Source organism: Platichthys flesus, chromosome 18 (assembly GCF_949316205.1).
Source record: "Platichthys flesus chromosome 18, fPlaFle2.1, whole genome shotgun sequence".
Taxonomy (NCBI): domain Eukaryota; kingdom Metazoa; phylum Chordata; class Actinopteri; order Pleuronectiformes; family Pleuronectidae; genus Platichthys; species Platichthys flesus.
This window is the reverse complement of record NC_084962.1, coordinates 13,494,030-13,510,048: the sequence shown is the minus strand read 5'-3', so window position 1 is coordinate 13,510,048 and position 16,019 is coordinate 13,494,030. Positions and strand designations below refer to the sequence as shown.

The 16,019-nt window shown below is 41.8% G+C and overlaps 2 protein-coding genes across 2 annotated transcripts in view; one reads left to right on the top strand and one right to left on the bottom strand.

Moving 5' to 3' along the window:
- usta (uronyl 2-sulfotransferase a) overlaps nt 1-1,895 on the top strand; it is a 50,218-nt gene extending 48,323 nt beyond the window's left edge. Inside the window, exon 8 of the mRNA XM_062411040.1 lies at nt 114-1,895. Within this exon, the coding sequence (XP_062267024.1) occupies nt 114-406 (293 nt within the window). The 3' untranslated portion in view covers nt 407-1,895. The remainder of the gene's footprint in view (nt 1-113) is intronic.
- Nucleotides 1,896-2,803: 908 nt separating this feature from the next.
- slc22a16 (solute carrier family 22 member 16) lies at nt 2,804-10,671 on the bottom strand. The gene is made up of 8 exons (XM_062411039.1): nt 10,499-10,671; nt 9,232-9,708; nt 8,466-8,583; nt 6,327-6,879; nt 5,625-5,752; nt 4,127-4,236; nt 3,925-4,024; nt 2,804-3,773 (listed from the first exon to the last, which is right to left on the bottom strand). The coding sequence occupies exons 1-8, from the start codon at nt 10,540-10,542 to the stop codon at nt 3,615-3,617; spliced, it is 1,689 nt and encodes a 562-aa protein (XP_062267023.1). The 5' UTR covers nt 10,543-10,671; the 3' UTR covers nt 2,804-3,614.
- Between the last annotated feature and the right edge of the window lie 5,348 nt (nt 10,672-16,019).

Genomic DNA, 16,019 nt, shown 5'->3' with positions numbered 1-16,019 from the left:
TACACTTGCAATTGAAAATACCTTTTTTTCAGAGTATCGCTGTAAAATCAACTGTATTATATCTTAAAAAATGAATATTTACATCTCTGACTTCCTCTATCTTTGTTGTGCAGACTACAAGAAGATGGGGAACATGACAGGCACGGTGCGGAAACACACGCCCACTCTGGAGGCCCTGCAGGTCCTGTACCACCGCATGCGCTACGAGTACGAGTTCTACAACTTCATCCGGGATCAATTCCACCTGACGAAGAAAAAAATTGGCCTCAAGTCCGTCTCCCAGCCCGCCGCCTACTCACCCACTTTCCTACGGGAGCTGGCCCTCCGGACCCCAGAGCCTCTGGATGAAGATGAGGAGCTGGACACGGACCTCGAGGACGCCAACAGTTGGCTGGTCCATCCCTAAGGGGCTGTTCGATGATCGGTGATCGTAGCCAAGATAAATAAATAAAGCTGATTGGCTAGAATTGGCTGGAGACAGCTGGAGGCCGCCTGAAAGAGAAGGGGAGCGTTCCCCCGTCTTTGAGCAATCCCATGTAAAAGTGAGGTGGGGTTTAGCGGTGTGTGCGGATCCTGGCGCTCCTGGGTTTTTCTGACGATGTGTTTTCCATCTGCAACGGGCTCCTATCACGGCAGGCTCAGCACTGAGGACTGTGGGGTCGAGTTATTGGAAGGACAAAATGCTCTATTTAAAAATTGACCAAGGACAATGGGGAAATAACGTTAAGCTCATTCTGCTTGACTCAAATTTTGTTTTAAACGTTTCTTTGGGTGTGTTGACATGAAATTAAACAAAAAAAACTAATCTCCAGGAGAGATTAGCGCAAAATGTAGACGGATAAATGTTCTACATGTCGGTCGCTGGGGTGTTTACTGTACGAGCGGACTTCAGAGACAGCGCCCAAGAAGGAGGACCATACTTCACCAATGGATTCACGTCCTAAGAGCTGGGAATTGTGTCCATGAATACAAAAAAAAAGTGCCAAAAGTCATGTATGTATATTAGTCGTCCAGGACGGTTGAAAGTGCCAAACCTTGTCGAGAGCTACAGCAACGGTGTGAGAGGAAGCTCCGTGTCAGTTGTTACAGTATTGGTTTATAAAATTGTTTTAGATATTAGGTACAAATGAGGGTTGAACAGCGAGCACTCGATTATGAATTCAAAGAATTCCAACAAAGCGTGCATGAATGATTGAGTTTGACCAAGCCAGCAGCGTATTTTAACATAGATCTGTTACTTGGGTCATTAGTGGAAAATATAGGCTAATATAACACAAAAGGCATTTATGGAGTGCAATTAGTTTTAATCCAAAGTTTGAAAGATTGAGCTTGCCAAATAGCAGTGTTCCTACTGCGATGCATTGCAAATACTGCACTTTTCCATCTCTGAGATGACTTTTCCTGGGATTCTGCAGCAAAACGAAGGATTTGGTCACAAAACCGGATTCTAAATCGTTTTTTAATTTCAAACGGGATAATGTCTCTCTGTCTGTGTCACCAGTCCCAGCTAGCAGCTAGTCAGAGTGCATGTTCTTTCATCACATGCAGAGGAACAGTAACCATAAGCTAGTATGTGATAGTCGTATTTCACTATACCATCCTAATCCTCCATTGTTTGTACCTTTTTCATTGTCCTGGTGTGTGTTCAGTGTTTCCTTTTTTTTTTTTTTGCCAGTTTAATTTATTATTTTGTATTCATTTGCATTCCAGATAAGATTCTCAGGAAGGAAAGAAAAAAACATGTTAAATAACTTTATGAACTGTATCTTTGGTTTCTGGCGGCTATGAACCGATTATTGGCATTTTAATGGGTTTATAACAATAGCTGAAATCTGGTTAACAACTAATGCAGTCGATCATTTTACAGCCTTCAAAATAAATGTCCTTTAACCATTGCAGCTAATGTCCTAGTGAGGATGATTTGTTGTTTGATTAATGTGTGTTTGACCATTTGTGCCTCATCTTAAAGTTATACACGTGTCCCTACTCATAGACTTGACGCAGGACACGCTGCTCTCTCTTTCCTGCAGCAGCTAGTCTCTCAACACACAACCTCGACTCATCTTACCTCTGTGTTACCTCCTCCTCTCCAGTCTGGAAGACACACAACACAAAACAGCTGTTATTCAATCATGTTTAATGCAGTTTTCTGCGATCTGTGCTGAGCAGATAGGATGTTGTGGCCTCTGTCCTGGAATTCTTTGCTCGAGGCAGATGTTATATAAGCAGTAGCTCACTCTGTGTGATAAAAAAAAGTAATGCAGGCTACACAAAGCTATCCTCTTATGTCATTCTTTATTAATATAGACAAATGTGACTTATTATTGAATCACGTTTTTTTCCCATGCTATTCCAGAAGATGTCCACCAAGCGGCGTCCTTTTCCCACTTATTCAGGAAAGTTTAAGTGAAAAAAAAGAAGTACTTCAGTACTGTCAAGTTCTGTTGAACTTGAAACTGAGGGCAGTGTTTTTGCAGCTCTAAGACATAATTTATAACCAGAAATAATCAGTGATGAGTGACTGCTATAGGGTCAAATCAGGTTTGGGTCAGGGTTACAGTTAGGCTAAGATTAGGGCATGAGTTAAGGCTATGTTTAGGGTTATGGTTGGAATCAGGTTCAGGGGGGTTGAGTCGAAACTGCCTATTCATGTGCTGGCTGGTGCAGAAGAAGCTATTTTTACTCCGCTGGTGAATAGGAAGCTTTCCTTAATTGTGGGTTGTTCTAAATAGAGTCCTGACTTTTCAACCATCAGGGTAACCCCTCAATGTTTCACTTTAGGAGAAAGAGGGACTCATCAACATGAGTTTAAGCCACCATATTTATTTAGAAAAAATAATACTGACTAAGCATACAAACAAAAATCATAGGATTGATAAAACTGTTGAACTGAAAGCTTAAACTCTAGTTTCACCTTTCACAAGACTTTTCACCTTTTCAAAGAACTTAAGTTCTCCTTAAGTTTAAATCAGTTAATGGTTTGATATCAAAACAAAAACATCCTTGTACTGTACTTTCATATTGCAAAGCTGTTGTGGTTCATTCCGGTCTTCGGTCCAAACATTTGGAGAACACACCTCGACTCATACAGTAAGGTAATATATATAGATAGATAGATAGATAGATAGATAGATAGATAGATAGATAGATAGATCTATCTATTACTTCAGATTATTTTTCCTTCCATATGCCCAGCATCTCGATTTCATGGAAACTAGGACACTGACTTACACACATATCAAACAGAGTGTAAAGTTAAAACACCTTCATATTTTCACAGTGACATCTGGAAATGGTCGCCCTGAGATTCAAATACAAGTTGACAAAATGACAAAAAGAGACTTTAATATAAACAGTAAGGCCCTTTTTTGAAGAGAACCAAACATGCTATTGGTGATAATATAATATACAGGTAAACAAATTACAATGCAGCATTTGGTATAATCTGGATGACTTCTTTGATTGACAGTTTCGGTGAAGGATCATTTCGAGAGTTCTGATAAACGCTTGCTCTTCTTAAATTGTTCTTCTAATAATCCAAAATATCAGCGGTGTTACTGTTTCACCTTTTGCAGCCATCTTTTTCTCTCTCTTCCTTTCATTCTGTGTGCAGCTCAGGCCTTGGCCTCAAATTGGTTCATCTCCATCCCGTCCTTTTTCTTAGACCCCAGAGCTTCTGCCTCCTCCAAGGTGGTTGTTAGAGGTTTGCCCAAGGTCTCTGGCAACAGCAATGTGAGCACTCCGATAATAAATGCGAGGATTCCCACGATGAGCTACAGAGGGGCCATGGAGAAAGATTGAAATGCATTAGTTTGCAAGGATACCTTTGTATTTGAAATGTGAGAAATAGGATCAGGGCACTAAGCCGACAGGATGGGGAAATCCGGTAATTTAATAACACTAGCCACAAGAGAATATGTATACCTGAGGTAGGTAGACCCAGACGTCAGCCAGGTACACACAGAAGGGAGCTACCACACTGCCGACGCGGCACATCATACTGCCACTACCCACTGCCAGAGACCTGGAGGGAGAAGGTCAACAGCTGTTTGTTAAAACATCCATAAACAACAAAACACTTTACAGACATATTCAATGTATGTGTGTTGATTGTGTTCTTTCTTACCTGATAATGGTTGGATAAAGCTCACACGTGTACAGATAGATGAGACCAAAGGCGATGGCGATGGCGAACTTCCCCGTCATGCTGAGAACGATGGCCAGCCACTTGATGTCCTGCGGGAAAACAAAGTGCAAATAACAGGTTTATAAATGTGGAGGCAGCTGGATTTTGTTTCCTTTGGGCAGAGCCAATATTTACCGTCTTCGTGATATGCTAGGCTAACAAGATGCTGACTTTAAAATGCAGTGTGTCGTATGTGAAACTGCCAACAAACACTTTCATAGTACAGTTTTCTACTCAGTCAGTGAAGTGAAGCTGAACACCTTATTACCAAAGGAGGTCACATACACTCTGCGCTCGTGTGTAAATTCTGTAGAGGGGGTTAGGTTGGATTGTGTGTCTCCTCTTCCTGAAGCAGTCTACAGGAGTTACTACACTCAGACGCTACCTCGGCTGTTTTCACTGTGTACTGTACATGCCTCAATTTTTCAGGTCACGCTTGTTGACTGCTCTGTTCAGAAAATACTTTCAAGATCAAGGGTCATATTTACTTGGACCCTAAATACCTGCTGTTACTCAACCCGACTATGAGCCTAGCTTACTTGGGTCACAGCTCAAAACACACAAACACACTCACACACAAACACACTGGATTTTAAATGTTTCATGTATCAGAACTTTTATATATATTATATATAAAAATCGGATGTCCGTCCATATTTTAATTTTATGGTCTGTTTGTCCGTAGTTAACATTTTTTGGATGGACAGACAGCCGGATTTGATCTATAGTTTTTTTTATTGTCCGTCTGTCTGTCCATCTACTTTTCAAATACAATATGATCTCAATCCTGACCTGAATAGCTCCATATATTAATAATTAGTTCAGGGTCATAGCACCACCTACTGATCATTGTGATAATTAAGTTGTTGTAACATTGTCCTATTGACACAAAATTGCTCACGCTTCATCAGAGCCCCTACTTGCACAGATCTATTAGTCTGAATGTAATAATAGTGATGGCGCCACCTACTGGCAACAGCAAGTAAGCTTGTTTTACAACTATCATTAGATTTACATCACATTTTCACAGTGTGATGTGCAATTGATAGCGTGGACCGTAATGTGCAATTAGCAGGCAGGGATCGACATCGCGTGACGGACGCAGGAAGTGAAGGGTTTGTCTTTGCCGCAGTGCGCAAAACGCATGCAACGCGGGGACGTGTGCTAAGTCATTGATAGCTCTCTCCACCGACCGCAAGCTTCAAAATGTGCCACAATGTAGCAACTAGTTTTAATTATTGTTCAAAGAACGTTTCTCTTGAAACTCAAATGTATGATTTTTTTACATCAACGTAAAATGTTGAAATTAATAGATTCATAACCCCAGAAGACAAAAAAATGGTGAAATATACTTCATAGGATGCAACAAATATGTACACACACACAGAGACACACACCAAAACAAACACACAGAGACACACTTGCTCTTTGTACATACAGGGGGAACCACAATGATGAGCATACAAGCGACCCCCGCCAGGAGCAGGGAAGGGGCACAAGTCTTCTTCCTTCCGATCCGGTCCATTGCAAAACAGCCAACCAGATAAGAGGGGAGCTCCACTGCACCTGAAAACAGCCAATCAGAGCAGCTCCCAGTCAGAGTTTATCATGGCTCTGGTACACTGACCCAGTGATATTCAATATAGTGGGACTTAAATAACCAGATAGTAAATCTCTGAGCTCAGCTGCATCTTTCGAGGAAAAAGGGTGGGTATTATAAATGTCCCTACTGGGTGGGTGTTAAAGGAAGCACATTAAATTATATGATTAATATAAATACTGGAATTCATCACACATTACATATTAACAAATGTATAACCAAAATGTGTTTATGGTGTACAAATATGAGAAATAATATATTTCAAATTGACAGTGAAATGTCCAACGTTCGAAAATACCAATTATATCTGTTTTTATTATGGAATATTGGGGCCAATAAAAGGAGTAAAAAATAAGATTTCAAGAATTAAATAGTAATATTATTACAACTTTTTTCCAGTTAAAAATGGCATCAGATGTTATTTTTACTCTTAGATCTTGTTTTTGGCATAGGCCCACCAATATGCATAGTATGCTAGTTGTCTACAGTCTCCAAATATATTCCACTATTACTTGACCTAAGCAGGATTCTGTCACTTACCAGCAAGGAAGAGGTTCATGTATTGGTTTCCTCCTAAGTTGACGGATCCTAAAGAGAAAACGTAGTAGCCCAGACTGCCGATGAACCAGATCGCCCACACTGTGCACGTGCGGCCCGCCATCCTCCAGCTTCGAAACAGGTCCAGGATGGACAGCTTCTTCTCCGGCCGCTTCCCTTCCTCCTGCTCCAGCAGAGCTGTGCCATTCTCCCTCTCCTCCGGCTCCAGCAGCTCCTCTGCCTTCAGGCTGCACTCCAGGCCGTTGAAGCGGGCTATCTTGTCCAGCAGCGCCTGGGCCTCCCTGTAACGGCCCTTGGCCATCAGGTAGAAGGGCGTCTCCGGGAACTTCCAGCAGAAGAGCAGGAAGGGCGAGGTGCAGGTGGAGAGGATGATCTGGTAGATCCACCAGACCCGCACCAGGTATCCAGTCAGAGCCACCACCATGATCCCAACTGCAAAGGCTGCATGCACGTGCATGGAGGTCCATGTGCGTACCTTGATGCCGGTGAATTCTGTAACGTAGACAAACACCACCACGAGGTAGCCACTGGACACCTGCCGAGAGCAAAGATGGAAAGGAATACAAATGCTTGAGATATCGAGCTAACAAACAGTATACAGTCGGAATTGCAAATAAAACAGAGACGTGTATTTACAGCAGTTATATGTTGATATATCTGCAACTTAAAAGTAAAACGCTTCAGTGCTTCTTCAAAAGAGAAAACTTTTAATCCAAGTGTAATGTTTACGTCAACGATTACACTTTATGACCGTGCTTATAAAACATAATTCTGCAGTTGAGTGTGGCTGCGCAGAACGAGCCTTCACCATCTGAGTGTCTGACTGTGTGACAAACAACAGCTGTAGCTGAGGAGGATTGGGGGGGGGGGGGGAATAGAAGGCGGAGCGGGAAGTGAAACAGAGGACAGACTGTAGGGTCTCTGTGAGCTCAACTCCACTGCCACGCAGCCTTGTAACTGTAGTGACTCCCTCAGTTAGTGAAACGGTCTCTTGAGCACATATCTCATGAACCCAGTGAATAAAACAACAACAACAAACACACTAAACGTCTCAAAGACTCACATTTCTAAGGCACTGCTTGCTTTACCCGCTCTATTTCTTACGGTTGTTTTGCTTTCAAGTTTTGATGCTTAATTTTTTTATGTATTTTAAGGCCTGAAAAACATGAGCAAGCTGTTGCTTTCGGTAATTTCCCTGTTAGACATGAATGGTGTCTCTGATAAGACATTTATCAGACAGTCACTACTCTGACAAGTACAGAGGAGGAAAGGAAATCCAGTATATATATGTATATATATATCGGGTTGACTTTGTATATATATATTTATATATATACTGTATAGTTAGAGCTGCAAAGTTCTTCTCATATTCTTTTTATACCCAGCTGGAGCAAACATGCTGCTTTGGTTTGGATGTTGGCTACACTGTAATATGACTAACAGCGGGAGGCTCCTAATATATTCATAGAGAACATTAGCAACTGGCTGAGAAACCGTTTCGCAGTGAAACATCCACACACTGGGGACATAGAGAACATGAAGAAGAATATTTGTTTACAAGCCCAAAGTGGAAAATAGTTCACTCCCTGTGAGCTTTAAAAGACTTCCTTCAACATGTTAACATTAATAGACTGTCACTAAAAACCCTCGCAAAGCGCACGTTCACATTGGATAAAGCTTAAAAGGTCCCGTGTGGGAGCTTTAGGTGTAAGGAATCTATTGGCTATCGGCTAATCTATTACATATAATATCATCCTAGTGATGTTTTTACTAGTGGGCTTCATCTAAATCGTACAAATTGTTTCTTTCTTTACCCTCGAATGGGCCATTAAAGATAAATACTTTATAAGGAGGCTGCCTTGTTTATTAACAGTAGCCCAGACTGGACAAAGTAAACACTTTTTGAGTATTTATGACAACTGAAGGCTACCACAGGTTCTCCTTCATGAATGGAATGGTAGGGTGAGGTGAGGGGTATTCAGCTGCAACATGATACCTAACCGCTAGGTGTCACTAAATTCTACACACTGAACATTTAAGTCTGAACCTTGATGGATTTTCTTCCATGGCACACAAAAGTAAAAAGAAATGCACCTTCTCAGGGAGACGTGCCAAACTCACCATAGCAAGGAGGAAACGCATTGCCATGAAGAAATAGTAGTTTCCAGAGAACGCAACAGCCACTCCGAAGCCAAACTGACAGATGCTGGTGCACATCAGAATCTTCACACGGCCAACTCTGGAGGAGAGAGACACGTTCAGGGAGAAAGACCAGGGTGAAAGAGAGAAACAGAGGAAAACTCGTACATCGAGTTGCAGCTGCACTTCCACTCTGTACATAAAAGTTCTCAGACCAGTTAAGTTCACCTTTATAATGGGTTATTATCAATCTTAATCAAACAAGTTATCAATTATTTTCTCAAGAAGATGATACATTATTTGACAAAACATCAGAAAACAGTGAAAAAGATGAGTGTGATCTTTATTTTTTGCTTCCCAAACTGAAAGAAAACAATATAAAATACTGTATGACCGAAAGAAGCAGTGAATAATGAAATAATCATCTTTCCTATAACTCTCATTGGGCCTTTAACACGCCTTCATGCCTGTGAGGTCACTTTGAGTGTGCACTCAAGTCCTGCACTCAAACACCGACCACTAAGAATCTGAGAGGGGCGTGTCTCGTTTGATGTTGAGACAGAAGTGCCAACATGTCTCCTGAAGCCTCCATGTGGATGTGAACACAGCATCTCAGCCAGAGAACATGTGCTTTTGTTTTCACGCACATGTGAAAATATCTTTGCTGTACGGAGAAACTCTCTCCATGTGTCCCACATGACATCACTCATCATTCTTACTCCCCTCCCCCCCCCTCATCCTGGCTTACCTGTCAGCGAGGTCCCCAAACACCAACGCTCCGATCAGCACCCCCATCATGAAGGTGGGCTGGCACAGCTTGGCCAGCCATTCTTTATCACATACCAAGTCCCACTCCGTCACAACACTTTGTTCGACTTCTGTGTGGTCGTAAACAAAGTTTCCATTACAGGCTGTCACTGTTTTGATTCCATCAAAGTCATATGTGAAGCCTGTTGGGTCGCTGCGCTGGGCAGAGTGGCATCGACTGAGCTCCCACTGTTCCCCTTCAGCCGTCCTGACCACCATGGGCCCAGTCCTCGATTTGAAGTCCGGCAGGAAATCCTCCAGACTCGATCCTGACAGGTTACCGTACAGGACATCCGTGATGTTGCTGGGCCCACTGCACACAAAGTTTGGGGTTTCCACCAGGAAAACTGACGCCAGGTAGTGGATCCCACAGGCGGTGGCCTGGAAGACTGCTGCAAAATACAGACATGCCTGAAATCTGCAGAGGAGATATACATTAAAATAATTCTGACCTAAAATTCAGAGAGAGATGATCGTGGTCTAATATATAACAGATAACTCAAAAAGTGGGAGGCCACAACCTGCCTCAACCAGTTGGGGTGAGAGAAGAGAAGGAGATAAGAGAGGTATGTGGAAAGAGTGGAGGAGAGAGAGAGAGAGAAAGAGAGGCAGTGAGAATTTGACTTGTAAAGAAAAGTGAAATGCAACTTTTAATTAACCACATAAAGGTTGTAAAACTGCCTCTAGTGGTTGTAACTTTGATATATTGTTCAGTTGTCATACATTATTCATATATCTGTACTTCCCTAGAGTATATTTATTTACTCTGCAAGTACTTTTACTTTTAGCTCTGTACAATTTGATCTCTTAACCTGTACTTTTGCTCGAGTGAAATGTTTGAGTACGTCCTCCACCATTGTGTTTTATAGAGAACTGACTGCACACGAAACACATTCATTTAACGTGTGCTTTTATTGTGAAAAAAACTATAATAACATTAAAAGAATTTAACGTTTTAAAAGCATTGCATTCTGTAGAAACTTTTCATCGGACTGAAGATAATTTTAAGGGATCAAAACAGTCACAGTGAAATGAAGTGTAACCGGGGACAGGAACTCTAAAAGTGCGTTTCCCCACACGCAAGTTCGGAACTTTGGGAAGTTAACGGTTTGTTGATGGTGCCACAAAATAACAAAAACAACTCAACTCGCGCACGGATCAAGGGAAACGTGCACGAGACTCTGCAGACGAGTAGAAATGTTTGGTACCTGTTGAAATGTCCGAGCTCGTCGAATATTCTCTCCACGGTCATTTTCTCCCTGCGGCTCCCGGTGCGTCTCCCTCTCTCTCTCTCTCTCTCTCTCTCTCTCTCTCTCTCTCGCTCTCTCTCTCGCTCTCTCTCTCTCTCTCCGGTGACCGGTGGGTGAGTGACTGAGGAGGAGGAGCGCGCACGCATGCACACTCACAATCCTAACCGCACGACGAGCAGCGAAATAAAACCAAGGCGCTGGGGGAACGATGCTATTTTGGAACAGATCCCAGAACCGCCCACCATATGGTCAAAATGTGTAAGATGACACATAGTATCGACATTGTGCAATCGAGAGCTTACAACGTTACAGAGAAACACAACAGTTCCCAAAATGAATACGATAGTGACTGTGGAGAGTAGAAACTCCCTAAGTGGAGCAAACCTCAGAGACCAATCACTTCAGGCAATGATGGGCACTAAATAACTAATTTGGCCTCAAATATCCGAAACAAACAACGGGTAATTTTATTATACTGTGACATTAAAGCAAACTGACAACAAGTTATTGCAACTCTTTGCTTAATCAATCCTTTGAAGTGTATATAAATCCTGGCTGGAGTTAAATATTAAGTCACAAACAAGTTTTATTCTTTCTGCTCAACATTGGTCAAAGGTTAGTCAGTTTTTATTTTCTATATCTTTGCAGCTGACTAATCTCATCATTAAGTATTTCCGGTATTCCCCAATTAATCCTTATTTTGTAGAGTGGTTCTTTGCTACATCTTTGAGATAAATGTATTTTATCATTTAATATTGTAAGTGTTCACTAAATATCTTGTTTTTGATTACCTCAAATCATAATTTTCCCTTTTCATGGCTTACTTTATAAATAAACTTCTTTTTTTTATTTCTACATCACTTTTACACACACGGGTCCAAAATGACGCAAACAATATGTATTCACTACACGTGCCATACATTTCAAACAGCTGCTTTCACACATCTGATGCATGCAAGTCTTATATATATATATAGATAAATATGTTTTATTTTGACAAACTCTTCCATGTCACCTGATCTCACAGCCTTTGGACGATGTAGCCAGGATCTGTGTGGAGTCCGGCCTGAAGACTGTCCTCGAATTAATTGTCTCTTTAACTCTAGCCTGTCGTCCCAGAGCTGTGTTTCCTCTGAGGTGGTACCTCTGTCAGGGTTGTCGTGAAATTCCCTGCAGGGCTATCAATAACTAGAGGCAAAAATAAACAGGGAGGGTTGGTGCATTTTCAAGTTCATCTGGAGACAAGCCACAATGAACACAACCCCGGATCTGGGCCAGTTTGTGGCATTCAGTGGTGCATCGAGGTCCCAATGTATGTAATCCAAGCCAACAGACATTCAGCCGCCCAACACACACATTTCCTGATAAACTGGTAATTTATGGCACTTTTTATTACATCAGAGCTTCTTTTGAGACTGAACAACACACTCCTTCATTCTCCCAGAAAAAGCTGGAGAACTTCACTCTTCGTGCAATCACACTCCTGGAGTTCCTTCTATAAATGAGCACGTGGTTGTAAAGAAGTCATCACAACATTCAGGAAATATTCAAGAGTGGTCATTGCAGCGTCTGCCTTTTAAAAAGCTGCTGTAAGTACGCCTGGTGTTTACAACCTGAGCAGAGTGTCAATGAGCTGCTGAGTTCACGAGCGTCACAGGGTTCATCTCCAAACCGGCAACACGCTGCATCCTCACTTCACCCGCTTAATTCCTTTATCCCAAAACCAGAGATGCAACAAGTTATTCTTTTCATTATCGATGTAAATAATATAATCTACAGTCCAACAATAGCCTTATATCTCTGTGTGTTGTGGGTATTATACCTATTGTGTTATTATAAGCTAGCTCTGGGATCTATTTTCTTCATAAAAGGAATAACTTGATACAGTTATCGCAACAATATTCAATTTGCAATAAATTACGACTTTTCTCTTAAATAAAGTTAATTTATCAAAAGCGATCGCAACAAATGAAATCGGGGAATGTTTGAACTCTTCTCAAACTTGCTGGTGTCTATGTGTTTGCATGTATGTGCGGCTTGATGAACTAAGATTAAATATGATACTATCAGAATGAAACAGGTATTTTCTTAATTAAATTCTTATTTGTTTTGTGTCAAATCACAACAGGTCTTGACAATATTTGAGAGAAATACAACAGCTCCCCACAGCCAGCAAACTCACGGAGAGTGTAGAGAGGAAAATCAGAAACAAACATCTAATGTATAAATAACAAATAAATAAATAATAGTTGAATTGTGTCAGATCTGGATTTTGCATCTCTGGAGTCACAGATACCTGCAGGATGAGGGAGAGATAGAGTTTAGCCGACATATAATAACCATCTTCTTTCTTCTATGCAAAATACAAACAGGGAATCCAGATTCTCTGTGTCAGTGAGTGCTTCCACTGGACCCTGTGATTAATAATTGATTTTGTGTAGTAGCTGCGGCTGTGTTGACATACCGCACCTTGCCTTGGCCGGATTCAGCAGGACGTCCACTACAAACCAAGACACTGTTTGCTTTTGCTGACACGCTGACTTGCCGCCTCCATCCCATCCTCAGGGTGTAAGAGAATTGACCTGGAATCCGACCCACAAATGGACAACGACAACTTCACAACGGTGTGCAGCCTTGAAATGAGCTGCAGGACCGTGTGCCTCGCGGTATCGTCATTCAAATGCCTACAAAACATCTTATTAAGGAGTCTCTACAACTGAGAGCATCGCAATTTTCATGCTGGGCCACGAGGCTGCATTTCACAACAGACTTATTCAATGGCTTCACGAAAGTAGTAGCAGTTGGTGATTTATGTCAAAAACAGATGTTGGTGCCATAAATCATAGGATGCAAGTGGAGCTACTCAACTCTGCCGGCTATATCAGGAATTTAAGCTGTACATACGTGTCATTCACCAAAATGTGCCAAGCCTTCCTGGGAAAAAGAGCCTTTTTCTAGGGTTATGAGGTAATGGGCAGTAAAAGAAAAAGTGCATTTCGTGTTTGACCTCGTTCCGATCCCACAGTGGAAGCTTTCCTCTGGAACATAAGGGAAGTCATTTTACTGACATTGGGGTTCGTGACCACTGGCTGGAGTTTGATCCAGTTTGTTTGAAGAGCTGTGCTCACCCCCATCCCCCCCCCACCACCCCCCTTATTATTTGCCGTCCACCTCCTTTCTTGTTTTCAGAGATATTGAGAGGCGGCTGATTAAACTTTGTCCTTGCTTGTCCTCGTATAGAGCAGTAGATGGTGGTTTGTTTGCATGTCCTGTCCTCAGATCTGTCCTCAGGTACTCTGGGAACGGACATGCAGGCGGTGGGGGGGGGGGCTTCTTCCCCTGGGATCACTGCTGCAATTTAATTCCGTCGTTAAACTTCCTCATGACCTGGGGTATTCCAAGTTTTAGGTTCGGCCCTCTTGTGGTCTGGCTGCGGCGACTGGGTTATAATGGTTTGCCAACTCTCACCTGCTCCTGTCACAACTGGTCTCTTCCAACCGAGCGATGGGTCGATAAGTTTACACAAGTTCCAGGGTTTATTTCCACCCCAGGAAAAAAAAAATTCTAATCTCTGTGCACCTCTGATCTTTTTATAGCCCATGAGCACGTATGTGTTTTCGAGCTGATGCTGGGTTCAACACTTCTCTTCTTGTAGCTGGGCCGATAATTGTCTCGTTCCTCTGCTCCTTATTCACAGGAGGCTCAGCTTATCATTTCTGTTCAAGCCTCCAACAGCTTGATTTTGTACTAAGCATTGGAAATCAAAGGGCCATCCATCTAAGGACTTTGAACACTGCTCAAAAATACTGCATCCAATCGGAGACAGTGCTTATTTCACACCTCTTGTGACACATAGATAAGTTGTGTCACAGTAAAGATTTTTCTGCCCGCACAATCAATGATACAATCAGTAGCTTACTCCCGCTGCCAATTATTCTGGATACTTAACTTGATTATTTTTATCTGCAGAGTTCACAAGCTGGACCTCTTTGTGACCTCATGTTTGACCTTTGCACTGACTGCTGTGGACCACTTAATAAGGAGGATCGACTGGATCAAGTTCACGCGACCTCTGCTGAGGAGAGGAATAGGAGAAGAGAGGAGAGGAGAAAGGAGAAAAGGCAAAAAGGGGCAAACAAGTGCGTTCCATGTGGCAGCAGATTTTGGTCAGATCCTAACAAATCATTTCAATATGTGTAACTTCAATGACAAAGAAAATACTTTTCCTTTGTTCGGTGAGAAGAACTTGTCTCTGAAACTTTGTACTGAAATGTGCAACCTTTTACTCGTAGCAGTTTTTACGGGTGTAAGGGTTTTTCACTCACCTACGAGCACACACACACGGTCGCACACACAAGTACATAGGAACAGTACTATGTGTGACTTTTCTGCAGGAATCTACACTACACTTTATCTCAGTGCATATTTTCCCCGTTCTCTCATCACATCCTGCATCAATTACCAGTGAAGTTACCAGATGACCCACATCACTTCATTCTCTCGCAGAACCAGAATGGGTTCTAATCAAATCCATGTGGTCCGAAGTATTCATGACCACCACTTGGCGGCAGTAGAGGCTGTTAGTGGCGCGATTCCTCCCTGGCATCTGTTTCAGTTTACTTCTTCTTTTTTTTCTTTCTTTGTCATATTCTCAGCAAACTAAATTAACATTCATTGCCAGAACAGTTTCTAATCACCTAAACATGACTTAAATATATTTTTAAATGATCAAAGGGATTTTCTGGGGGAAACCCGGCCGTCACAAATCCAGTTTTTTGACAAGCAAACTGATAAACTGAATAAATATATTAATACATAAATAAGTTGGTAGTTCTGTCCCAATAGTCTCTCATATTTTTTCATATATGTCAGAGCATTAACATAACCATAACAAGAGATTCTGACTTATAATTTGCTCAAATGATTTATTGAGCAGGTGAGTAAGAATTAGGTATTTTGTTATAATAAATCTATAAGATCGTGTTATTGCTGTCTTACTCTCAAAAGATGTATGTTGTTATGTATATTTATTGTCTTCAGAAGGCAAAATGAATTGTGTTGTAGAGAAATACAACACAAGCATCAAGTAACGGAAATCGATTTGGATACATCTGCTTGCTCTCGTCAATAGTTTGGCTGGAAAATTGTTATTTTAAGTCCGCAGGGGGCAGTAGAGAGCTACTTGTAAGCCAATGTCCAGACACATAAGTGAGTCATTGATTCCAAACAGATGAGAGAATTTGGAGCTTTATCGTTGTCCTGCCTTTTTTTAAATTGAGCTGATGTGAAACTGAAGTCAAAATGTGGCAAATGGCCAATAAATGCAAAATGGTGGGCTCCCTGTTGCGTTTTTCATAAAGCACTCTGGTCATGATACACATGTCCGATTTTTGTGAGGATCGGTAATAGCTGACTGAGGGGCTTTTCCTAGATGGCGCTGTTGAGCCATTTTGCCACGCCCATTTACAATTTCTCCAGA

Coding starts and splice junctions, on each gene's coding strand:
- slc22a16 (XM_062411039.1), bottom strand. CDS start 10,542: ATGACCGTGGAGAGAATATTCGACGAGCTCGGACATTTCAACAG. Junction 8,584..9,231: donor TTTGGGGACCTCGCTGACAG/GTAAGCCAGGAT, acceptor TCTCTCCTCCAG/AGTTGGCCGTGTGAAGATTC. Junction 5,753..6,326: donor CATGAACCTCTTCCTTGCTG/GTAAGTGACAGA, acceptor GGCTGTTTTCAG/GTGCAGTGGAGCTCCCCTCT.